General features: G+C 36.0%; 2 protein-coding genes across 3 annotated transcripts in view; one reads left to right on the plus strand and one right to left on the minus strand.

The window, feature by feature from the left end:
* The first annotated feature begins 16 nt into the window (after positions 1-16).
* LOC128557769 (transmembrane protein with metallophosphoesterase domain-like) lies at positions 17-10,931 on the plus strand. Of its 2 annotated transcripts, none has more exons than XM_053546005.1 (5): positions 17-812; positions 1,514-1,624; positions 3,230-3,389; positions 5,325-5,464; positions 6,761-10,931. In XM_053546005.1, the coding sequence occupies exons 1-5, from the start codon at positions 32-34 to the stop codon at positions 6,952-6,954; spliced, it is 1,386 nt and encodes a 461-aa protein (XP_053401980.1). In that variant the 5' UTR covers positions 17-31; the 3' UTR covers positions 6,955-10,931. The 2 variants fall into 2 exon arrangements, with proteins under 2 accessions (XP_053401980.1, XP_053401981.1); XM_053546006.1 differs by having other exon boundaries at positions 49-121.
* Positions 10,932-12,679: 1,748 nt separating this feature from the next.
* The window catches only part of LOC128558050 (tyrosine aminotransferase-like), a 30,689-nt gene continuing 16,994 nt past the window's right edge, over positions 12,680-26,374 (minus strand). The window contains exons 7-11 of the mRNA XM_053546830.1: positions 25,323-25,405; positions 24,136-24,205; positions 23,721-23,933; positions 21,890-21,988; positions 12,680-17,915 (exon numbers count right to left, since the gene is read on the minus strand). Of these exons, the coding sequence (XP_053402805.1) occupies positions 17,751-17,915; positions 21,890-21,988; positions 23,721-23,933; positions 24,136-24,205; positions 25,323-25,405 (630 nt within the window). The 3' untranslated portion in view covers positions 12,680-17,750. The remainder of the gene's footprint in view (positions 17,916-21,889; positions 21,989-23,720; positions 23,934-24,135; positions 24,206-25,322; positions 25,406-26,374) is intronic.

Below are 26,374 nucleotides of genomic sequence, written 5' to 3' on the forward strand. Positions count from 1 at the left end.
TTGAATTTGATATGGTGTAAGCATTTTCAAGATGGCAGCCTCCGTACGGAAGTGGATTCTGAGTTTAGCTCTCGTCGCAGTTTCACTGTTTGTCTTTAATCGATGGATTGTCATTCATATGGTGAATGATATTTTGAGAGCAAAAATAATTAGATTCCAAATTACCTGCCTTATTCAAGCTTTCATGATTGTCATGACCCTTTTCAACTGGATAAATCTTTCAGATTTATTTGACACCGTCAATGACAAAGTGAAAATAGATGGATCAGACATTGATAAAGAAAAGAAAAGTTCGAAATTTCGATTTGAGATTCATTGGAGAGAAATAGCAAACTGGAAACAGTATTCAGTGCAATCTGCTCTCTGGCGGGGTTTTCTTATGACTGCTTTGATTCTTTCACAATTTGTGTACACGTCTTTTTCTTTTCTCATATCCTCAGAACCATATCTAGTGACATATTTGTTCTTTTTATGTTTAGCATTTTCAGTGCAGTTATTTGCAGCACAAGTTGTTCTCTATGCAGTAAAAACTTTGTTGAAATTAATAGACAAGAATTCATTGAAACATAGAAGCAGACCTTCAAAGTTCCCAAGGATTGCTGTTGTGTTATATGCACTGTTTATTGTTACTGTTGGTTTTTACAACACATTTAAAGTACCGGAAATAAAGGAAGTTAACATTCCAATCAAAGGATTACCTAGTCATCTTGATAAATTTACAATTACGTTTGTAAGTGATATACATCTCGGACCAACTGTAGGAAAAAGAACCCTGGAGAAGATTGTTCATATGATAAATTATTTACATTCAGGTAATTTTCAGTAAGTAACTTCAAAAGGTTGTCTGAATTAGTGTCAGTTTTGTAATTTTCACTTACTTCCTTAAATATTGAATTTAGTTTTTGACATACCTATCAGATCCATTTTCTGTAATCATGTTTTGCACAAGTGTCAGTCAATATATCAGTGTCAGGGCTCAACAAATCCACACGTCCGCTCGTAAATATGAGTAGCCTTGGGTGAGTGGAACTTGCTATAGTACTCATTATGCAGGACGAATGTCATTTTTGACCAAAAATATAATAAATCTAATTAAAGCGGAGCCATGAAGAAGCTTAAAAGCTAAAATATCTAAAACGAAGTAAATTTGTTGTTTGCAACTCTTAAAATCCGCTCCGTTACAGTACCGTATTTTAATTGCATTAGCTGGACGCGTGATAGTCTGGAACAATAATCCGGTAGTTACAGTTTTTAACAGACCTTAAGAAAGATGCTGTGTGTAAAAACTGAGTGAAAATTCTAAGCAGCTCGTCCTGCAAGACAAGTTGTTAAAAACAAGTTGTTTTCAAAGAATTTGTCAAGCACAGAGTGTGTTTAATTGATAATGTTATTTGATTCTGTTCATTGATACTGTAGGTATGTTGATTCCAACCCAGTTTTCATTTAGTGAAGGCTCTGATGTTTTTACTTTATTAACTGTTGATATTATAATTCAGAATGCATTTTGTTTCAGATATTGTGATTATTGGTGGAGATCTTGTAGATGGAAGGGTTGACCAGTTAACGTCTGCAACAGAATCATTAGACTGGATAAAATCAAAATATGGTGTATATTTTGTAACAGGTATGCTTTTAATAATTTAGATATCAGAAATGGTTATATCTTGCATTCTAGAAATATCTTTATGAAAGAATTTATTTCTTTGCTTGTTCAGTTGAAGACATAGTAATGGCAGTCATTCAATCTACTTACTGTTCCTGGATACCATACTAGTCACTGAGTGCAAGTTACTAACAAAAACTACCCCACATACTTATAGATTATAGATGAAACAAATTATGATGACCTATTTCTGTTACCTTTGAATAACTCATTTGGGTTATGAATTTGATAACATAAAGGCTTGCACCCTTGACTGATAAAGCAAATAGATAGTGTAGTCTACATGATATTACCAGATACAGCTTACATGAGTTTTGTAAATACATGATTGATAACTGCATTAACATTTTTTGGGGGAAAGGTCATTTTGAATCATGCTCCACTTGTGTGAGAGTGATATCAGATAAATGTCTTTAGGTGTAAAGATGATGTGCTACGGTTGTTTCATAAGTTTGTTGACTTTCTTAATACAATCTAGCTAACAAAACCTAAACAATTAAATATCTATGGAAAATGTATTCATTTTTGTACTGCGCAAAGAAAACTGCAGTTAAAATATGTTACAGGAAATTAAATGCACTGAATGGTTTAACGTCAGTTAAGGGTGCCCTAAGCATGGCATTGATACTTCTGATGTCATGCACGGCAATCAATATTTAACGCCAAAATTTATTTTCTTCATTCTGTCTTGAGATATTCTCCATTTATCTGTACACACTGTTTATGGTGTGAGACATATTTGCTATAAGTGTCAGTATACCAAGATTGTTCAAATGATGACAGTGTGCTGACTTTCTAGCTTTAATTCAATCACAGAATTGAACTTTTTACATCCGGGTTGTCTTTTTAGCTATATAGGGTGATAGGGCTTACGAAGTAGATGACCCGTATGATTTTTGGAATCACTCAATCAAAGGTCAAGGTCACAGGGGCCTGAACATGGAAAACTGTTTCTGATCAATAACTTGAGAACCACTTGACCCAGAATGTTGAAACTTCATAGGATGATTGGAAATATAGAGTAGATGGCCCTTATTGATTTTTGGGTCACTTGATCAAAGTTCAAGGTCACAGGGGCCAGAAATTGGAAAAACGTTTCTGATCAATAACTTGAGAACCATTTGACCCAGAACCTTCAAACTTCATTGGATGATAGGACTTACAGAGTGGATGACCCTTATTGATTTTGGGTTCACTAGAGCAAAGGTCAAGGTCACAGGGGCCTGAACATGGAAAACTCTTTTGGATCAGTAACTTGACAATCACTTGGACCAGAATGTTAAAACTTCATAGGATGATTGGACATGCATAGTAAATGACCCCTAATGATTTTGGGGTCACTCAATCAAAGGTCAAGGTCACATAGCCAGAACATGGAAAACCATTTCCAATCCATAACATGAGAACCACTAGGCCAAGAATGCTGAAACTTCTTGGGATGATTGGACATGCTGAGTGGATGATCCCTATTGCAGCCGACCATCAGTTCGCTTGGCCTTTTTCTCCTGTCCCCTATTGACTATTATGATATTCTTACTGTGACACACATTTTGTTTCCTTTGTTAGGAAACCATGAATACTACACAACTGATGTTCACAACTGGTTTGAAAATCTAGAATCCCTAGGTGTGAAGATTTTACACAATTCAAATGTGGTAATAAAGGGAGCTGGAAACACTGGTATATGTTTAGCAGGTGTAGACGATCCCACAGCTGATACGTTTAAGTAAGTAATCATAAGTTACTTAGCAGAGTCTCTGGAAAGGGTGGAACTAACACTTTGAACATAGAAAACAGTTCTCAACTGTTTCATAGTTGTTAGGTTTGTGTTATGATATTTCAGATTTTTTGATCTTTAACAATTGATATTACCTCTAATTAACAATTATCTTTTTGAGTTTATTTACAAATACAATAACGGGACTTACTAATCCCCAAAGATAACATGATTCCTGCGCAAACGCAAGGACGCACCCATTTCATGATAATAGGTAAAATAACAATTCATTTTGCTTGTGCAGTAGTCAAGCAATCGGGCAGAATGCAGATACCAGCAGCAAATCATCAGTTGGTTTTGCATGAGTTTGAATCCTCATGATGATTTTTTTAAAAATACCAGCATTTTTTTCCTGTCCGTTTACAATTCTGTTCCCATATTCTTCGTTTCTTTTTTTGATGGTTTGTATGTGCATATATGTCTTTAGATAACGTTATGTTCATTTACATGTTCATTTATATGTTAGTGCATGCATTTAACTAATATCACATAAATTTGCTCATCTGCCATATCAGTCTCAGATATTTCGCTGTAACAGTTGTTGTGTGAGTGAAAATGAAGGAATCAATTTTTCATGCAAAAAATAAAAAGAAAATTAACTGTCATCACTGAGTTTCGAACCCACATCGCAAAAGATGAATACAGTCAATATGCTTCACCACTCACCGTTTTTGTAATTCATACGAAAGTAAGAAGTATTTACATTTTGACCAGTTACAAAAATGTTAAATTCCCCATGCTTCATTTCAATCTATTTATAGTTATGTTTGTAAACATCACGTTATCGTTGGGGCATAGTACATGGTGCAATGGTCATTTGATGCTCACCACTGGGTTTGAATGCGAAATCCGACCTTTTGAGGAAGCCTTTCAGCTGACTAATGGAAGGTCGATGGTTCTACCCAGGTCATAGTTTTCCTCAACCAGAAAAGCAAGAGAGGCTTCATTTTTACCTAAAACTGGAAGCCAAAACAGTGCATTTGCTGTTGTCTTCATGCTAGACCATGTTTTAACTAGTTGTTCACTGATCTGTCCTATACTAAACTTAGACTTTCGGGGACCTCCGTGGCCAAATGGTTATGTTTGCAGACTTCAAATTATTTGCCCCTCATCTGTGTGGGTTCGAGCCTCACTCGGTCGTTGAATCTTCATGTGAAGAAGCCATCCAGCTGGCTTACAGAAGGTCAGTGGTTGTACCCAGGTGCCCGTTTGTGATGAAATAATGCACGGAGTGGCACCTGGGGTCTTCCTCCACCATCAAAGTTGAAAAGTCGCCATATGACCTAAAATTGTGTCGGTGCGATGTTAAAACACCCACCCCCACCCTCCCCCTACAAAAAAACCCACTTACACTTCGAACTGCTAAAATTTCTTTTTGCCATATATTTGTATCTTATATGGATTAAATGAAATTTGGCACAAATATGACATATACTACAGCAAAAAGGTGTGCAAAGTTTCAGAAATATAGATTTATTACAAAGGAAGTCATAGCAATTTAAGTTTTAGAAGTTTAAAGTCAAAGTTTGAATTTCAGAATTAAAATGTTTATGAAAATGGGCCCTGAACAATATGCAATAAAGTCTTGTCTTAGTTTTCTCACTTTCTTTTACAGGAGAATTCTGCAGATAACAAGATTTAGCTTAAAAGACATGTCATAGTCACCAGTACATTATTTTCTTCAATTCTTGTTTATAGACCAGAGTTTAAAGACGTTCTGACATATGGATTGTACAGTTGATACAGTGAAAGGCTACAATTTGTAACACATCCAAGTTTGTTTTTATAACTGAGCTTGTATCTGTTATTGTATATGATTTGTAACTGAGCTTGGGTTGTTATTGAAAATTGTTTGTAATTCCATAGTTTTCTGTAACATTTCAGGTTTATGGATCATACAATGGATATAGGTGGCGCTTTACGTACATGTGATGAAAGTAGTCCTGTGATACTTATTGCTCATCAACCAAAAGCAGCTAAAGCTGCTCTGATGTCAAACCACAGGGTTGATCTTGTACTCTCTGGTTAGCCATTACTTTTTTGTTCAATGTTTTAGTGTCACTTGATTAACCTGAATGTTGTGGGGTTGAGTTACTCTGGGGTCTGAGTGGCACTTTTTTGCTCCCGAAGGTGGGCATATTAAAATCTCACTGTCCGTCTGTGCTTCCGTCCTTGCGTCTGTCCATGCGTGCGTCGCGTAAATTCTTGTCTGAGCTGTAACCCTTCCATCCATGAAGGGATTTTGAAATAACTTTGCATAAATGTTCACCATAATGAGACGACATGTCATGTGCAAGACCCAGACCCTTAGCTCCAAGGTCAAGGTCACACTTAGAAGTCAAAGGTTAACAGGGTCTGTTTCATGTCCGGTCCATGACTCTGCCATTGATGAAGGGATTTTGAAATTACTTGGCATAAATGTTCCCTTTAATGAGATAAGGTGTCGTGCACAAGACCCAGACCCCTAGCTTCAAGGTCAAGGTCACACTTAGAAGTCAAAGGTGTTTCTAGTCTGGTCCATAACTCTGCCATTTATCAAGGTATTTGAAAATAATTTGACACAAATGTTAACCATATTGAGAAGGTGTGTCACGCTTATGACCCGGGCCTCTTAGGTCAAGGTCAAGGTCACGAAATGATGTGTGATTTTTTTTGCGCATACAACTGTAGCATTCTTGGGCACACTTAAGGGGCATTTGTCACCAATAGTGACAGCTCTTGTTTCTACTCAAGTACTAGTTTTTCAATGAGGCAGACTGGGGGAATGGTTCAAATAAGCTTTTAGCATTCATCACACTCAGGCTGAAATGAATTATTGAAATATTAAGCCCTTTTTTCTGATTTGATAACTGCTCCCCACATTTTGTAGATCCACCATAGAAATGATGTAATAAATGTGTTAGATAATATTTAGGGACAAAATCAGTTCCAGACATATCATGCATGTTGCATCATACAGTAATATCTTTTTTGTTGTTGTCAAATTTGAGTTTGACAAAACCAACTGTAGCAGTCTATTACTATTACATTTATGTCAAAATTAGGGATGTAATGTTTTACTGGCTAACTGGTCATGGTTAAGGTAAATTGTCTTGTGCTGGTTGAATGATTCCTTACAATGGTATTCCTTGGTCACATTTTGCTAGGAATTGGTATAGGTAGTATTTAGATATTACTTCCACATCAACAGAAATGGTACAAGTTGTAGAAATAAATCAAAAGAAAAAATAATTAATTTTGAGAGAAAAAAAAAGTTCCTTAGTTACCAAAATATTATTGACCTATTTGAAAATGTTGACATTTACATTTTCTTATTTCAGGGCACACCCATGGAGGACAAATGTTTCCACTAACAATTGGAGCATATTTTTTCAACCCCTATTACGCTGGTCTGTACAGACATGGTGAACATAGTCATGTTTACGTCTCCATGGGAACCGTATACTGGGGATTTCCAATTCGCTTTGGAACAAATAGAGAAATTACAAAAATTACTCTTGTGACCAAAGATTAAAAGTGTCTAAAGTCAGTCATACACTAGTGGCAGTATTTTGAATTTCAAGTTTTAAAATATACTGTACAAGAAATAGCTTGTTTTAAATTCATGTTCTTCATTTTTCTACATGTATATGACATATACTACTTATACTGTTTATTATTCTCCATGTAATGTATGCTTGAGTTTTGAGAATCACATGTCAGACTGAGTCAAATATGTTATACACATTGTATTAAGTTATTGTTTATAGTATTGTAAATGTTATCGTTAGAAATGATCTCACGAAATGCCACTCAGGAAGAGGTCTTCAGTGACAGCTTCTGACTTTCTGGACTTTATTTTAAGACTTTTTAGAAAAGATGAGATGTACGATACTGTCAATTGGGAAAGTTCCACATTGACTTGCTTTAGCGATTCATGGGTAGCAGCCATATTAAATTTCACTGTATTAAGAATTCATGAAACTTTAATGTTTATATGAGCCGTGCCATGAGAAAACAAACATAGTGGCTTTGCGACCAGCATGGATCCAGACCAGCCTGCGCATCCGCGCAGTCTGGTCAGGATCCATGCTGTTCGCTAACAGTTTCTCCAATTCCAATAGGCTTTAAAAGCGAACAGCATGGAGCCTGACCAGACTGCGCGGATGCGCAGGCTGGTCTGGATCCATGCTGGTCGCAAACCCACTATGTTGGTTTTCTCATGGCACGGCTCATATGATAGTTCATGCCGCAAGTTAATATCCACAAAATTTTTTGAATGAGAAATATCACCCGATCTACAGTAAGCATGATTGAGTGCTTACGTTCCGCTGAATCTGTTAACCATAGGTTAGCTGGCTCTCTGTCATTTTGTAGAATGTAAAAGTCCCAAAACCATTACCAAATTGTTCAATGACCAATGAAATGACAGTATTGGATATAAAATGACGACCAATGTGGACTAAATAACTAACTTCTGATGAATGGAGTGTAACAGATAGACTGGTTTTGGGTGTCCGACAATGAAAATGACTGTACTTATAAAGAATTTAAATAGATTTATGCTTTTGACCAAACATGTTTTATGTCAGACTGTACCAAAAAATAGGTAGCCTAAATACCAAAGAAAAAAGGATCATATTAACAGTATTCATAACATGTTGAAGGAATAAAATTTGTCTATATTCTTAATCAGGTTTTGACAATTTTTTCAATTTTGATATACAGTCAAAAATATAACTATTAAGGAGCCAGCCAAGAGAGTGGCAGTCTGGCTTGTAAAGGTATGTGGCTACTTAAGACAAGTTGAAATTAGAATAAAAAGTCAATTAGGGAAGTTAGCTGATTGGCTGCATAAGAAAAGTGACTGTTTAATTCATGTGGCCTTAAAGACAGGTTCAGTTGTATGTTTTACATGTAACAAGTATATTTGCTATAGATTTTTAGATCCTTCTAAATGTTTTTCTGAAAATTGGATATGTTAACATATTTTTGGAGTTGAACATAATGGATTAATAGAATTGTTATATTTTTGAAGTTGAAGGTTGTGAACAAAGGTTTGAAAATGCATGTTTGAGTTAATTTAAATGGTAGGTATTTGATGTGAAATGATCTCATAACAGTGACTAAGAATTAGTTATTATAATTTATTAATTTTGAATTATTTTATGTGATAATTATACATGTATAAATAATATTAATTAGACCTTAATACATTGTGTTTTTAGCTCACCTGAATCAGTGGTTCAGAGTGAGCTGTTTTATAGATGGATAGTCCCATGTCCTTCATCAGATTCTGTTGTCCATCACCCACGGTTTTGCTTAACTAAATGGTTAAAATTACATAAAGCTTTGTCTGTTGCACCCTGGCAGAAACTCTATTAAGTGTTTTCAAATGGATGTGCTTAACTGCCACAAGAGCTGAAAGTAGATAACTTTTAAACAACTTTGTGTCATGTACCTCTTGATGGATGTTTACCAGACTTTCTTAGAAGCATCCTTGCATGTACCTTTCTCAAATTTGTTCAAATGGTTCATTTGATTGCACTTGGGACTGCAAGAGCTAAAAAAGAAAAACTACTAAATGACTTCTCATGAACTGCTTCATCAAACATGGTCAGAAGCATCTCCCTGCACAGACCTCTCTAAAGTGTTTTTAATCCACCGCCACGAGTGAAGGGGGTTATAGGAATGGTCTCTGTCCTTCCGTCCTTCTGTCCTTACGTCTGTCCATAACACTTTTGTGGGATTTTTTTGTCCCTTAGTTAGATTATATGATTTATGTTGAAATAATACAAGTTATTATTGAAATAGTACAATTGTCTCTCCCCACTACTTTTCTCCCCTCCTCTCAAAACTCTTCATTTCACTATATAGTTCCCTAGTGAACCCCAGTTTTGATGTATTGTTTCGCCAGTACCTTTTTCTGTACAAATCTAAATCATGTGTTAAAAGCAATCAAAGTCTATCAATTTCTTCCTGAGTGCAACAGGTGTTTGTCAAGGTAAAATTTTATCAAGTGAACATTGCTAAATGTTTTCAGTTTTCAAATTCTTACCAAGAAATTCTTGCTTTATCTCTGCCATTTTAGATGTGGTGGCGATAAACTACCTTTTGAAATGAACGTTTTATAAAGTTAGATCATAATCTGAGGTTTTAATTTCTGTGTCCTATTAATGCGATGTTAGATGTCAAGTTTCATTATGTTTTTGAGAGTTGTCATTTTATTGCTGACAGTAGAAAATATTTACTGCCATATTTTAACCTTTAACCTGCTTTATTTTTAAAATGGACTGATCCAGCATTCAGTTTGGGCAGTACCACTTATTATTCAAAGGAAACAGAAAATTTACTGACTTAATAGCGAACAGTGCAGACCATGATCAGCCTGCACAGAGGTGCAGGCTGATCTTGGTCTGCACTGGTTGCAAAGGCAAACGCACTTGCCGCCAGCAGGCTAAAGGTTAAGAAGAACCAGTATGTTTGGTTTACAGCACTGGTAGCTTACCTCAGATTACACTTAGTCATTATCTATTATATTTATGTTAGTTAGAAATGTTGTAAGTTTTATTAATCTGTTTGTTGTTCATGTCCTATGTGGTTCTGGGACAACAATGTTTCTGTGAAAAGAATTTGAACCACTGTTTTATACTTGCCTGATTGTAAGAAGTAACTACCGGTAATTGGGTGTGAACACTTGGTTTGACTGTGATTCCAGCAGGTATACGTTTTGATTTCATACCTCATATTTTTATTTTTATTTAAGAGACATGGAATCAAATTTTTTAATCATGTTTGGTGTTATATAATCTGAACTGTGCTTATGTGCAGTAAAGCTCAAATCAAAATCAAATACTAGTATGTTGTATTTGTGTGATTTGCTGCATTGATATTAAATGCCGATGCCCCGACGGTGACATGGGCAAAGTTGTAAAATAACAACTGAAACTATTTTGCTCATTGGAAAACATTGAAAATCTTCTCCTGAACCTTAGTAACAGGCCAGTGTCAAAGTAATTTAGCAAAAATGTTTCCTTTGTGACTCTCTTCCAACTTTGTTTCCCATTTGAAATGTGTGTCAGCGATCTTGAGTAATCATGGCTCCCTTGTTTATGAGCACTGTTGCAGTAGTATTTATGATAGTATTAGATAAAGAATGTTTACTAGAACACTTAGTATTTGTTTAAGTAGTAATTGTATGTTTGAATTGTAATAGGTTGTTTGATGGTAGTTGTTGTCCCATTAAGTTAACCTTTACCCTGCTATATTTCTAAAATGGACTGGTCTGTCATCCAATTTCGGCAATACCACTTATTATTCAAAGGAGTGTTCACTGAAAATTTATTCAGTCTGACTGAATAGCGAACAGTGCAGACCATGATCAGCCTGCACAGATGTGCAGACTTATCTTGGTCTGCACTGGTCGCAAAGGCAGAATCACTTGCTGCCAGCAGGCTAAAGGTTAATTTGTTTTTGATCTTTTGTTGAAATAAATCTTGTTATATCTACTTACAGTGTACTTGTTTTTACTGTTGGCTGGGATTTCTATGACAGAGTAGTAAAGAATTTCCCTGAACAGCAGCTCATTTGTTCAGTGTCCTCTGTCTGCGTGTACAGTTTCAATAAAATCCCTTCTGCACTTAAAAATGATTTCAGACAAGAAACGTTAATAAAGGGAGATAATTAAAAATGTAAGCAAATGTAAGCGAAGTAGAGTTACGGTTTTGTACACTGCACTTCATCTTAATGGCCTTTGTCATTGTATAAGGTTGTTTCTTAATTCTGCTCAAAATAAGAGTACATAATTTATAGAGGTAGTTCAAAACTCAGCAAGATACAGTTATGGCTCTTGAACCTTGCACTTCCCATCCTTACCCGCCACAATATACTTCCATCTTTACATGCAGATTAAATAAAATCCATAAGATTTATGCATCTGACAAATCTATTTAAAGTAGTTCTGCACGTTCGCAAAAAATCAGGTACTAGACCCAATCAGTTTTATTTGCTGAATTTCTTATGTATAATCAGAAGTTTTGAAAATTCAGAGTCCAATCAAATTCTACTTTGTAGAAAAAATTTTGATCGGAACGTGCTGAAACATCACAGTGCTGCACAATACCCAAACACCTAGCTCAGGGTCAAGGTCACACTTGGTGGTCAAAAGTCAGTAGTGTTTTTCATCTGTCCGGTCCATAACTTTGTAATCTTTAAAGGGATTCTAATATTACATGTGGCACAAATGTTTCCATGAGATGACGTAATACGCAACAACCAAGTTCAAGTTTTATTGATAAAGTCAAGGCCCATTACCCTAACCCAAAGGTCAAGGTCACACTCTGGGGTCAAAGGTCAATAGGGTGTATTCCCTGTCTGGTCCATAACATACAGGTTATAAAGAATTTGACTTAACATTTTCCAAGGTATTACATATTGCGGGGGTGGGGCAAAAGTTGTTTCTTGTTTTAATTTTTTTAAATTGGTTTAACATTGCACTGACACAATTACAGTTTAAATGGAGACTTCCCAGCTTTGACAGTGGAGGAAGACCCAAGGTGCTGCTTCGTGTACTATTTCATCACAGGCCAGCACATGGGTAGAACCATAGACCTTCTGTAAGCCAGGGAAGGACAGTGGGAAAAACGGAGACTATTACTATATTCCCTGCACCTTTAGGTTTCAGGATAAAAAGGCAAAATCATAACTTCAAAAATGTCTTTCTTGGAACTTCTACAGAATTTTTGTATGGAAAAGTTCTCTTATGTTAAGTTAACTAACAAACTCCAGAAGTTTTTTAACAATTCAGTCACAAATTTCAAGTCAAAACTGAATTTCTTACTGAAAAAAAAACAAACTATTTAGTTTAGTTAATACTAATTTGTTTTAGCTCGATTGTGAGGACAGCTTCAAGCTTATTGGAACCACTCTTGAGTCCGCTTCCTGGAAAAACCAGTACTGGTATCATATGAGAAGTCATGGTCGTGACCCCAGTGAGGCTTGAACCCACGATCCCTGGATTGAGTAGACGACACCTTATCCACTAGACCACCGCTCCATCATTACTGACAATAAATTCAAAACTACTCAAGATATTTTGAGTTTTATTTATAACCACCCTCAGATGTCTTTAGATTGATGTATAATATCAATGGAATTGTCTACTCTCTAAACAGAAATCAGGAAAAGCTTTGTTATGGAAATGGTGGATCAAACAAGAAGTATGAACAAACAAGCTGACCTGCAATTTAAAAACAAACTCATTATTATCCTTCATAAACATTTATTTGATATAATTCAACAACTCCAAAAAATAAAATCTGTAAACAAAGGGTTTAATACTTCCTACAAATATGTAGTCATGGCAACTTAATATTTACAGTAAATGCTATTTAAATTAAAAACACATTTCAGTATTACATTATTGACAAATAGCAGTACTATGCTCAAGACTATAAAATTGAGTTTTGAGACCAGTCTCTCAATACCAGCATCTGATTGGTTTTTTTTTAAGCACACATTTGAAATTGACTAATAGCAAGACTGTATTCATAGACTGGTCTTCAAACTCAGTTTATTGCCTTTTAGCATGGACTCTACTGATTGAAGATTATAATACAAACTTTTGGTACAATCATAAATGATTAGTTAAGCATAAAGTATTTTACACTTAAAAATTACCTAATTAATCGATCACATTGACGATGAAACTTGGAAAATTAAAACTTATTTCCTGGATACAATTTTGAGATCTAAGATATCTGAACCCTTACAAGAACATACTTTAATTTATATATATAACTAAGTGACTTATTGTAATATAACTGCAGCTTCTTCATTTGATGCAAAAATATATTGTGAAATCATTAATATTTGTGGGGGACTAATTTTCGTTGATTTCCTGGTTGAGTCAATCCATGTAATTTAATCCCAACGAAGAAGTAAAATTCCCATTCATTTTATGATCAGAAGTTGAATTCCATGAATTCATAACCTGACGAAATTGCCGTTTTGACCAAAACCACGAAATTTTATGCCCACGAAATTAAATGATTTCACAATAAGTCAGTACTCAATCCTAAAAGGGCCATAGTAGTATCTTGCTGTCGCCTTTGATGCACAACAAAATTTTGCCCGTATTAACTTAACATTGCTTGTCACATCATAGCATCAGATATCAATGGCAACAAAATGTCATGTGTATAAACACCCTTGCATGTCACATCATAGCACTGCTTAACAAGGGCAAGAAAATGTCACTCATCTTTACATACCCATGCATGTCACATCATAGTATTGTGCATCAAGGGCAACAGCAGGATGCTACCAGCCCTAGCAGATTTCAAACATGCCTATATTATGAGAAAAAAAACAACAGTCAAAGGCTTTAAAAAAAATAGATATTACAAAAGGTCTTATTAATAAGGATCAATAATAAATTACAAATATCTTCATCTCTAACATCTTTGTTTGTACTTGAAAACATCAAAATTTTATAGTTGAGTTATGATACTTTTTACTTTCACAAAGTTTAAAACTAAATGTATATAAAAATTTAGAAAAAACAAAAGAAGCAAAATCGAGCATTAAGTGTTTGTAAAACAAGTAGTGTATTTACTATTTTTGATCCTTCAAATAGAGTTTTAAAAGCATCTCCAACACTGTACACTAAGTTGTAAAGTTGCAAACAAGTTACTATACAAATCATCAAATCTCTGTTTAATGTATAAAACAATATATATGTCAAAAGTTATTTTCACAATTACATGCTTCTCTTAAGAATTACATGTATGTTAAAATATTTTTCAAAAACACAGACTTGTTCAAATATGTAAATATGGAGAATCAAAACAATATATGTCAGGTAAAACAGATCTTTACCTGTACACTATATACAATCCTTAACAATGCCATGTAAAATACACAAAATTGTTTATTAATAAAGTAAAAGCAATGCGACATCCTTAAGGCCTAAAAAAAAATTCTTTGTTTCCAGTAACATGCTAAAAAAATTACGGTAGGTAGGTCGAAAAATTTTTTTTGGGGATTTTTTTTTAAGGGAGACTTTCCGGAAATTATTTTTGTGTCGAAAAATTAACACAAATAAGAGGGTTATGCCTTTGGAGCATCAGCTAGTTGATTTCTAACATCACTGGCCATGTTTAAAGCATAAAAAGTTCAAAAAAATATTCTCTAAGGCCATAAAAACATTTAGGGTCGGGCCAAACAAAAATTTAGGGTAGGTCGGGATACCAGAAACAAACAATTTTTTTTATGCCTAAGTGATGTGTAGTGGCTGTAAGAAGTCTCCCTATATTTGGACCCAGTACTGATATACTTTCTGGACCTTTGGGATCATCAAGAGTGTTCAGTTTTACTACAACAGAATTCTGCTTAATCTGTAGCTAGTGGGCAAGAGAGGTGTTACACATTTCATTACCTCTCGTGAACAGACACAATCATAATGAGACTGCTATTGTTTTGCTTGGGTGAATTCAATGCTTCGAACGGTTCATAAATAATTACATTTAACATTTTATAAGACCCAAAAAGTGCCAATGCAGCTAATATATAAATATTTAACTTGAAATTCTTTCAATACAAAAAAAACAACAACATTGAGTATATTACATAATCGCAGGAAATCTTGCTCATGCATTATTATTTAATATATCATGTTAGCATATATTTTATCTGATATATGAAATTTCTACTTTTGTACATTTGTACATTTAATCTTATATATATTACTTCACTTGATATTTATACAAGAATTTACTTGATTTTATGAGATACAGTTATCAGGAAAGTAACTACTATATATACATTACATGCAGGAAAACAAAAATATGTAAAATGGTAATTATGACTTAGTTAACAGCATTTGGATGGAGTTGGACAAAATATGACTACGCTGGTCCTTAAAGAATCCCTGTCCTGAATTGACTAAGGTATCATGACATTGTGAACAATATTGCTGTTATTGATAAATGCTAACAACATGACTTGATTTGACTGCCAATTAAAGAAGTAGATCAAGCTATGTACATTGTATATCCTGTGATAAATGATGGTTGAATTGTGGACTGGTTAGACACCATTTTGACATCAACTATGATGTCAAGTTGCCGCAAAATAATCTGTTCATTACTACCCGCATAAATGAAGTTCAGCATAATTTTTGTCAAAATATTTCAATGACCATGTCAGAATGAAAACAATCAATGCCTTCTTACGCTTAATGTCTAAGATACCACTTTATATTGTTCAAATGCTTAGATATCAATTCATTCTGGCTAACGCCTTCCTGGTTCAATTCTTGCACATCTGAACTGTTATAAATCAGGTGACAAACCACAGCAAGGCTTTGAATATTTGATAAAGCAATAACAGCCATATTGTTCGCTTAGTTTTAAATTAGATTTAACTTTATATAAGATTTCACTTAATTTTACATGAGATTTCACTCAGTTTTATATGAGATTCAGTGATCAATAAAGTAAAACATATATGTTCATATATAACAAAATAAAAATATGTTTCATTGTAATAAAATTATGACTTAGTACTTTCATGGAGCTAAACAAAATATGACTATGTATTTGGTCCTAAAAGGAGCCATGTCCTAAAATCATTAACACAATGTATCAATAAAAATCATCAATAAGATGTATCAATAAAAATCATAAACATGATGTATCGATAACATAAAATACTTGCTTAAAACATGTATATTAAAAGAAACGTAATTATCCCAAGCAAATGCAACATTTATAAAACAAATTGCAACATTTATCCATTATCACTTATAGCAAAAGCTGCATAAATCACTTTTTATTCCGGATAGTCAAGCTCAAATTTACATACACATATGAGCCGTGCCATGGGAAAACCAACATAGTGGGTTTGCGACCAGCATGGATCCAGACCAGCCTGCGCATCCGCGCAGTCTGGTCAGGCTCCATGCTGTTCGCTTTTAAAGCCTATTGGACTTGGAGAAACTGTTAGCGAACAGCATGGATCCTGACCAGACTGCGCGGATGCGCAGGCTGGTCTGGATCCATGCTGGTCGCAAACCCACTATGTTGGTTTTCCCATGGCACGGCTCATATACATTTTGCTCTCTACTCAAGTGGGGCATGGCGGATGAAGCTCAGCATCTAAGATCAATAAATACATTTCTGCAAAAGCTTTTCTATTAGTTCCTCTCTGTCTATAACTTACTTTAAAAAAAAATGTCCCTATAAACAGTTTGGCTTTCAAGTCCAGTTTAATATTTGCCAAATTTTAAGCATTTAAACAAATTCCTAAACGAAGCTGTTATGTGGACACAATCATTAAGCATGTTTCGAAATAAAGTGTTGACATGACTATTAAGCAAGTTTCTAAATAAATCTGTGTACACAATGATTAAGCAAGCTCCGAAATGAAGCTGTTCACACAGTAATGAAGCAAATTCCTATAATAAGTCTACGCACACAATTATTAAGCATGCTCTGAATTGAAGCTGCTCACACAGTTAAGCAAGTTCCTGAATGAAGCTGTACATTTATTTCTCAAGCTCTACAATAAAGTTGTGTGCACACAGTTCAACATTAGGACAGTAATCCTACCTGAATGTGTGCTCACACTATCCGGTATATACTTGTATACCAAATGATATGTACATATATACATTATCAGTTTCATTTATATTTTAAGTTCCATTACAGGAAATACAGGAAGATGACTTGCTACATCCTCTACTACGTGCAAAAAAAACTTTTAACCAGAAGTCAAAACATACTAGACTAATACAAAGCCTATGCACACACCAGCTGGATTAAAAACACATATCTATAGAAACTTATACTGAATACATTTACTTTTCCCATATCATTCAATGTGTATCATTTTCCCTATCTGGTTAAGCAGACGGCTTCATACTGCAGAAATAAGATGCAGAAAACTCTCCTTCATACATGTATTTCCTCAAAGTGCACAACTTTACAGTAACCATCAGAAGGGATACTGTAGACTGAATATTTTTTGGATCACTTTTATTTTGTGATATATGTGTCAGCAGACATTTTCACATTGGTAAGATTTGCCGTCACATTTTATTTTGCATTAATGCAACAGTGGCTTTTTTGACCTTTTATCAGAATTTGCGACTTGTAACTGTTATGCTGTTAGACATAAAGCTGATGATTATTCACAACTGTTTTAAACTCACGAGTCATGCTACTTGCCAATATTGGCAAAAATAAAATTTAGTGAAAATTACGCAATCTTAAAATAGTTATTTGCAACAGCTCATCAATGTCACCTGTCTCTCTTCCACTGACAGTATGTTCATTCGATCCACTTCTCATACCCGTCATGTTGATGTTTCCCGTTCTGTTTAGGATGATCTTGATAATGCTGCTCACAGAACTCCTTTATTCTGTCACACGCTTCTTTCAACTTTTCCTGCGGAACTGTCAGGACTACACGGAAGAAGTTTGGGAAGTCAAAACACTGAAATTATAATAAGGTGAATTTATGATTACACAGTTCTATTGAATTCTAAAGAACAGTAACACTGAAACAACTATATGAGCCGCAACATGAGAAAACCAACATAGTGCATTTGCGGCCAGCATTGATCCAGGCCAGCCTGCGCATCTGATCAGGATCCATGCTGTTTGCTAATGGTTTCTCTAACTGCAATAGGCTTTTAAAGCAAACAGCATGGATCCTGACCAGACTGCGAGGATGCACAGACTGGTCTGGATCCAATCTGGTCACAAATGCACTGTTTGTTTTCTCATGGTGCGGCTCAGTTATCATAAAACAAGAGGGTCATGATGACCCTATATCACTCACCTGTTAAACTTGGCCTTTGAATCATCAAGATAAACAATCTCAAACTTGACCTAGATATCATCAAGGTGAACATTCTGACCAATTTTCATGAAGATCCATTGAGAAATATGGCCTCCAGGGAGGTCACAAGGTTTTTCTATTTTTAGACCTACTGATCTAGTTTTGGACCACAGTTGACCCAGTTTCGAACCTGACCTAGATATCACCAAGATGAATAATCAGACCAACTTTCATACAGATCCCATGAAAAATATTGCCTCTAGAGAGGTCACAAGGTTTTTCTATTATTTGACCTACTGACCTAGTTTTTGAAGGCACGTGACCCAGTTTCGAACTTGAAATTGATATCATCAAGGTGAACATTCTGACCAATTTTCATGAAGATTCATTGAAAAGTATGGACTCTAGAAAGGTCACAAGGTTTTTCTATTTTTAGATCTACTGACCTAGTTTTTGACCGCACGTGACCCAGTTTCGACCTTGACCTAGATATCATCAAGGAGAACATTCTGACCAATTTTCATGAAGATCCATTGAACATTATGGCCTCTAGGGAGGTCACAAGGTTTTTCTATTTTTAAACCTACTGACCTAGTTTTTGACCCAGTTTCGAACTTGACCTAGATATTATCAAGATGAATATTCAGACCAACTTTCATACAGATCCCATGAAAAATATCGCCTCTAGAGAGGTCACAAGGTTTTTCTATTATTTGACCTACTGACCTAGTTTTTGAAGGCACGTGACCCAGTTTCAAACTTGAACTAGATATCATCAAAGTGAACATTCTGACCAATTTTCAGGAAGATCCATTGAAAAGTATGGACTCTAGAAAGGTCACAAGGTTTTTCTATTTTTAGATCTACTGACCTAGTTTTTGACCGAACGTGACCCAGTTTCGAACTTGACCTAGATATCATCAAGGTGAACATTCTGACCAATTTTCATGAAGATCCATCGAAAAATATGGTCTCTAGGGAGGTCACAAGGATTTTCTATTTTTAGACCTACTGACCTAGTTTTGGACCGCACATGACCCAGTCTCAAACTTGACCTAGACATCATCAAGATGAACATTCTGACCAACTTTCATAAAGATCCCATGAAAAATGTGACCTCTAGAGTGGTCACAAGCAAAAGTTTACGCACGTACGCACTGACAACGTACGACGCGCAATCACAAAAGCTCACCTTGTCACTTTGTGACAGGTGAGCTAAAAAGTCGAACAAATCATTCCTAAAGCTCTTTACTTAAAATATGGAAATTAGGTCATTACTAACATGGCTGGACAAATAATGAACAAACTGAATGGTGATCTGAAGTCCTGCCTCCCATATTTATTTATTGTCAGTATAAATATCAACTGGATTCCTAAATTCACTTTGGGACTATATAGGACCCCTAAGTTTACAACGGGTAGGGGGAATAGCTGAAATGATGAATCTTATAGTACCCTTCCCCCAATAACAGAAACACAACAAACAAGCGTGAAATTTTAATTAGGTTGAAACTATCCTACAATTCCACTACATTAAACAAGAGGACCATGATGGTCCTGAATCGCTCACCTCTTCCCACATGACCCTGTTTTGAGTATGACGTTGTTTTTTCTATTATTTGATATAGTGACCTAGTTTTTGAGCTCATGTGACCCAGTTTTTAACTTGACCTAGATATTATCAAGATAAAAATTCTAACCAATTTTCATGAAGATCCATTGAAAAATATGGTCTCTAGGTTTTTCTATTATTTGACCTATTGACCTAGTTTACGAAGGTACGTGACCCTGTTTTGAACTTTACCTAGATATCATCAAGGTGAACATTCTCACTAATTTTCATGAAGATCTCATGAAAAATATGGCCTCTAGAGAGGTCACAAGGTTTTTCTATTTTTATACCTACTGGCCTAGTTTTTGACCGCACATGACCCAGTTTCGAAACTGACCTAGATATCATCAAGGTGAACATTCAGATCAATTTTCCTGAAGATCCATTGAAAAATATGGCCTCTAGAGAGGTCAAAAGATTTTAATAATTTTAGACCTACTGACCTAGTTTTTGACCACAGTTGACTCAGTTTCAAACTTGACCTAGATATCATCAAGATGAACATTCAGACCAACTTTCATACAGATTCCATGAAAAGTATGGCCTCTAGAGAGGTCACAAGGTATTTTATTATTTGACCTACTGACCTAGTTTTTTATGGCACGTGACCCAGTTTCAAACTTGACCTAGATATCATCAAGGTGAACATTCTGACCAATTTTTATGGAGATCCATTCACAAGTATGGCCTCTAGAGAGGTCACAAGGTTTTTCTATTTTTAGACCTACTGACCTAGTTTTTGACCGCACATGACCCTGTTTCGAACTTGACCTAGATATTATCAAGATGAACATTCAGACCAATTTTCATACAGATCCATGAAAAATATGGCCTTTAGAGAGGTCACAAGGTTTTTCTATTATTTGACCTATTGACCTAGTTTTTCATGGCACGTGACCCACTTTCGAACTTGACCTAGATATCATCAAAGTGAACGTTCTGACCAATTTTCATAAAGATGTCATGAAATATATGGCCTCTAGAGAGGTCACAAGGTTTTTCTATTTTTAGACCTACTGACCTAGTTTTTGATAGCACGTGACCCAGTTTCGAACTTGACCTAGATATCATCAAGATAAACATTCAGACCAATTTTCATACAGATCCAATGAAAAATATGGCCTTTAGAGAGGTCACAAGGTTTTTCTAATATTTGACCTACTGACCTAGTTTTTCATGGCACGTGACGGAGCTTCGAACTTGACCTAGATATCACCAAGGTGAACGTTCTGACCAATTTTCATGAAGATCTTGTGAAATATATGGCCTCTAGAGAGGTCACAAGGTTTTTCTATTTTAAGACCTACTGACCTAGTTTTTGACCGCACGTGACCCAGTTTTGAACTTGACCTAGATATCATCAAGATGAACATTCTGACCAACTTTCATAAAGATCCCATGAAAAATGTGACCTCTAGAGTGGTCACAAGGTTTTTCTATTTTTAGACCTACTGACCTAGTTTTTGACCGCACGTGACCCAGTTTCAAACTTGACCTAGATATCATCAAAATGAACATTCTGACCAACTTTCATAAAGATCCCATGAAAAATGTGACCTCTAGAGTGGTCACAAGGTTTTTCTATTTTTAGACCTACTGACCTAGTTTTTGACCGCACGTGACCCAGTTAAGAACTTGACCTAGATATCATCAAGATGAACATTCTGATTAACTTTCATGAAGATCCCATGAAAAATGTGACCTCTAGAGTGGTCACAAGGTTTTTCTATTTTTAGACCTACTGACCTAGTTTTTGACCGCACGTGACCCAGTTTCGAACTTGACCTAGATATCATCAAGATGAACATTCTGACCAATTTTCATAAAGATCCCATGAAAAATGTGACCTCTAGAGTGGTCACAAGCAAAAGTTTACGGACGCACGGACGCACGACGGACACCGCGCGATCACAAAAGCTCACCTTGTCACTTTGTGACAGGTGAGCTAAAAACGTAAATTCATTATGTTTAAAAGAATAAAAACAAGGTTAGGGCATGGGAGCGAAATAATTACCTGTGCCGGAAGACAGAAAACACTCTGCTCAGTCACCAAAGCTTCAGTAAATTCTACATCATTCAGATACTGCGAAAAATGTTCCATCTCGATACCGATCTGTTATAATACAAAAAATTATTTGAATGTGTAAATTTTTCATAATTTAACTGATTAAAAGCATGTCTATCTTGTTGTGTTGTTTGTTTCACTGTGTTAGGACAAAATTCATGCAGGATACTAAACAATGAGAAACCCACTGAAAAAAATTACAATACATATTGCTAAAGGGGTCGACTTAAAGATCGGATGAAAACTGTTTGACTTAGAGAGCCAGGCTAAATTGGCAGTTTTTCGAGTAATTCACGGGCCATAATCCAAGAGTGCCTGAGGCGATTTTGGTGGTTATCAAACTTAGTCAAGATATTATGCCCACAAACATTGTCAGCAAGTTTGACTTAGAAAGAGGACATGCTTTTGGATGCAGCAGCCTCCCTGCCACGGATGTTCACATAGTACGCCCCGCTCTCAGAGATGGGTGTATAAAAAACAAGGCAGTCTGAAAGACAACTAAATCCCCCGCCACTGTTATGGATAGTGAAAGGGTAAACCTTCGACCTTGAGCTGTGACCTTGACCTTGAACTGACATGGCTGACCCATGAATTCTGCACATCGTCTTGATTAGGTGACCATTTGATCCAAGTTTCATGAAAATCCTTTGAAGGGTTTAGGAGATACAGAGCTCAAACCTTTGACCTTGAGTTGTGGCCTTGACCTTGAGTTGACATGGCTGACTCATGCGTTCTTGATGAGGTGATCATTTGACCCAAGTTTGATGAAAATCCTTCAAGGAGTTTAGGAGATAAAGAGTGGACACAATATAGAAGGCTCAAACCTTTGACCCAAAGTTGTGACCTTGACCTTGAGCCAGCATGGCTGACTCATGAGTTCTGCACATTGTCTTGGACAGGTGATCATTTGACCCATGTTTCATATGAATCCTTCAAGGGGATTAGGAGATACAGAGCGGACACAAAATGGAAGGCTCAAACCTTTGACCCGGAGTTGTGACCTTAAACTTGAGCCAACATGGCTGACTCATGAGTTCTGCACATTACCTTGATGAGGTGATCATTTGACCCAAGTTTGATGAAAATCCTTCTAGGGGTTTAGGAGATACAGAGCGGACACAAAATGGAAGGCTCAAACCTTTGACCTTGAGTTGTGACCTTGACCTTGAGCCGACATGGCTGACTCATGAGTTCTGCATATCGTCTTGATGAGGTGATCATTTGATCCATTTTTCATGATTATCCTTCAAGGGGTTTAGGAGATACAGAGCGGACATGAAATGGAAGGCTCAAAACTTTGACCTTGAGTTGTGACCTTGACATTGAGCTGACATGGCTGACTCATTGGCTCTGCACATTGTCTTGATGAGGTGTTCATTTGACCCAAGTTTCATGATTATCCTTTAAGGGGTTTAGGTGATACAGAGCGGACACGAAATGGAAGGCTCAAGCTTTGACCTTAAGTTGTGACCTTGACCGTGAACCGACATGGCTGACTCATGGGTTCTGCATATCTTCTTGATGAGGTGATCATTTGACCCAAGTTTCATGAAAATCCTTCAAGGGGTTTAGGAGATACAGAGCTGACACAAAATGTTACGGAAGGACGGAAGACGGACGGACAGACGCAGACCATTCCTATAACCCATAATTTTCCTAAAATTCTAATGATGACAGCCTGCATTTTAGGTCTTCTTCTTATATCAAATTAAGATATGCTGTAATTATGCTGTCATGCCTAAGAATAAGAGAAATTGTCTGTTGTCTTTAAACTACTTACCATCATGTACATAGCACCCTGTGGCATGACTGGATTCAGTCCTCGAATCGCAGAAATCTTCTCATAGAATAACTTGGCATTTGACTCAATAAACTGGAGTGTATCGGAGTAAAATGATTTGGGGGTGTCTTTGAGTATTTCTGGAAGCGATGCTTGTACGAGAGTATTTGGACCCAAGATTTTCTGTGATAAACACTGCAGACCTTTACGTACCTGGGAAAAAAACGTATTTCTTATTTACTTTCTGAGATCTTTTGAATGGCAATATCAGAGGTAATATCTGTTATTTTAGAAAGTATTCAATGAAAAAACATATCATGGAATAGGTGAATCAAATGTCATTCATTGCTTCTTTTCATTATGTATCCTGGGCCCTCTAAATGGCTGCTTGTGTAAAAAAGAATATTTAACTTACTTCTTCTTGGAAAATGTTCTGTCTGTCATATATAACAATCCAGCCAAGTCTCCAGCCGGGAACCAAGAACCTGGCAAAAAAAATACATGCACAGTGAACACAACCATGGCTTGCCTGAGCAATTTAATATGTGGTCGCTGACCATTTTCCTAACATATTTTCTATTTGGATTGCTAAAAAAGTAAAAACTGTAGATTTCTTCAGCATTTTGTGTGTTCTTTTATCTATATTCATAATCAAAGACAGATTAGGCTATGGTAGCTTTATTTAGATTAACCCTAAGCCTGCTAAATTTCTAAAATGGACTGGTCCATCATGCAATTTGGGCAATACCACTTATTACTAAAAGAGGTGTTCACTGAAAATTTACTGACTGAATAGCAAACAGTGCAGACCATGATCAGCCTGCACGGAAGTGCAGGCTGATCTTGGTCTGCACTGGTCGCAAAGGCAGAATCACTTGCCGCCAGCAGGCTAAAGGTTAAGGACATCTTGTAAGATCTTTGGACTTTGGGCAATAGTTTTAAATCTTGGTTTGCAAGCCATTCAGTAAGTGTTTTATTGTATGACATCAGAAATAACCGTATCTTTCACGGATTTACTTTCTTTTTACTTATTAGCCCACCAAACCTGTGTTAATATGGACCAATCATGCAGCACACACTATGGACTGGTTTTATATTAATGTCATGTAAGAATACTATATAATGGTGTACATTCACAGATTTGTTCTAGAAACATGTCATATTCAAATGGAAAAGAATGGAAAATTTTACCTCATATGGATATAACATATGAGCCATGCCATGGGAAAACCAACATAGTGGGTTTGCGACCAGCATGGATCCAGACCAGCCTGCGCATCCGCGCAGTCTGGTCAGGCTCCATGCTGTTCGCTTTTAAAGCCTATTGGAATTGGAGAAACTGTTAGCGAACAGCATGGATCCTGACCAGACTGCGCGGATCCTTGCTGGTCGCATACCCACTATGTTGGTTTTCCCATGGCACGGCACAATTATAATCAATTATCCCTAAAAAAAATTACTGCATTTTCCTTATTTCAATTCGACTAAATTCATAGAACTGCAATAATCATTTAAGCAATATGACTGACTGAACAGACAATTAGTACAAACAGTTGGTAGTTTAGTTATGACAAAATATTAGCTGTTTACACAGAACCATACCTTTTAGTGAGCCCACTACAGGACAGTATAGGGACAGTATCTGTCAGTGATGCCAGTGGGTGGTATGCTGATCCACTAAACACCTGAAATTATAAGACATATAAATTGATACTACACATAATAAATGCTGTAAAATCATTAAGGTAATTCTACACGTTCCCATCAAAATTTTTTCTACAATACAGAATTTGATCAAACCCCAATTTTTCAAAACTTCCAAATATCCATAGAAAATTCTGCTAATAAAACACAAGCTTTCATAATGGCAGTTAATGAGAAAATCACAATTTTGAAAACATTTCTGCTGATAGAAATTTTTCTACAATGTAGATTTGAATGACACTTCTTTCAGTCTTGAATAAACATAATGGTCTATAATAAGGTGAAATTAAATGTATAGGTTTTTGTGCTTTCTTTAGATTTTTGGCTATGATTACCCTTACAGAAGCAAGCCTCTGTGGCGTACATGCTGCGTATTTGCTGTGTATATGCCGCGAACACAGTAGTACGCCAGAGGAGTACATTTTATATACACCGCATGCCGCGTACATGCCGTGTACTATTTCGAGGAGTACACAGCATGTACGCAGGAGGTCACTTGTACACTTCAAGTACGCAGCACAGACTCTGAAAATTTAAGGAGTACACTGCATGTACGCAGGAGGGACTTGTACAAGAAAATAGTACACTGCATGTACACCGCAGATACTTTGAAATTTGTGCAGTACACTTCATATACGCGGGAAAGACTTGTACAATTTCTTTTGGCATTTATACTTAGTTTTTTTTTAGAAGTTAAAGTCTGAAGTAAACTTCATATATGCGGGAGGGACTTGTTCATTTTCTTTTGGTGTTTATACTTTGAATTTTTTTAGGTAAAAGTCTGAAGTACACTTCATGCAGGAAGGATTTGTACATTTTTTTTTTTTGGAAGCAAGAACTTGATTTCCGTGTAACTTTTATCTTAATAGCATAGAATAGTTCAGATTACCGGTATTCTGAACAATGAAAATTTGCCGAACTATTTGCAGTGTTCATTTGTGAAGCTTACA

The sequence above is a fragment of the Mercenaria mercenaria genome, chromosome 6 (genome assembly GCF_021730395.1).
Source record: "Mercenaria mercenaria strain notata chromosome 6, MADL_Memer_1, whole genome shotgun sequence".
Lineage (NCBI taxonomy): Eukaryota > Metazoa > Mollusca > Bivalvia > Venerida > Veneridae > Mercenaria > Mercenaria mercenaria.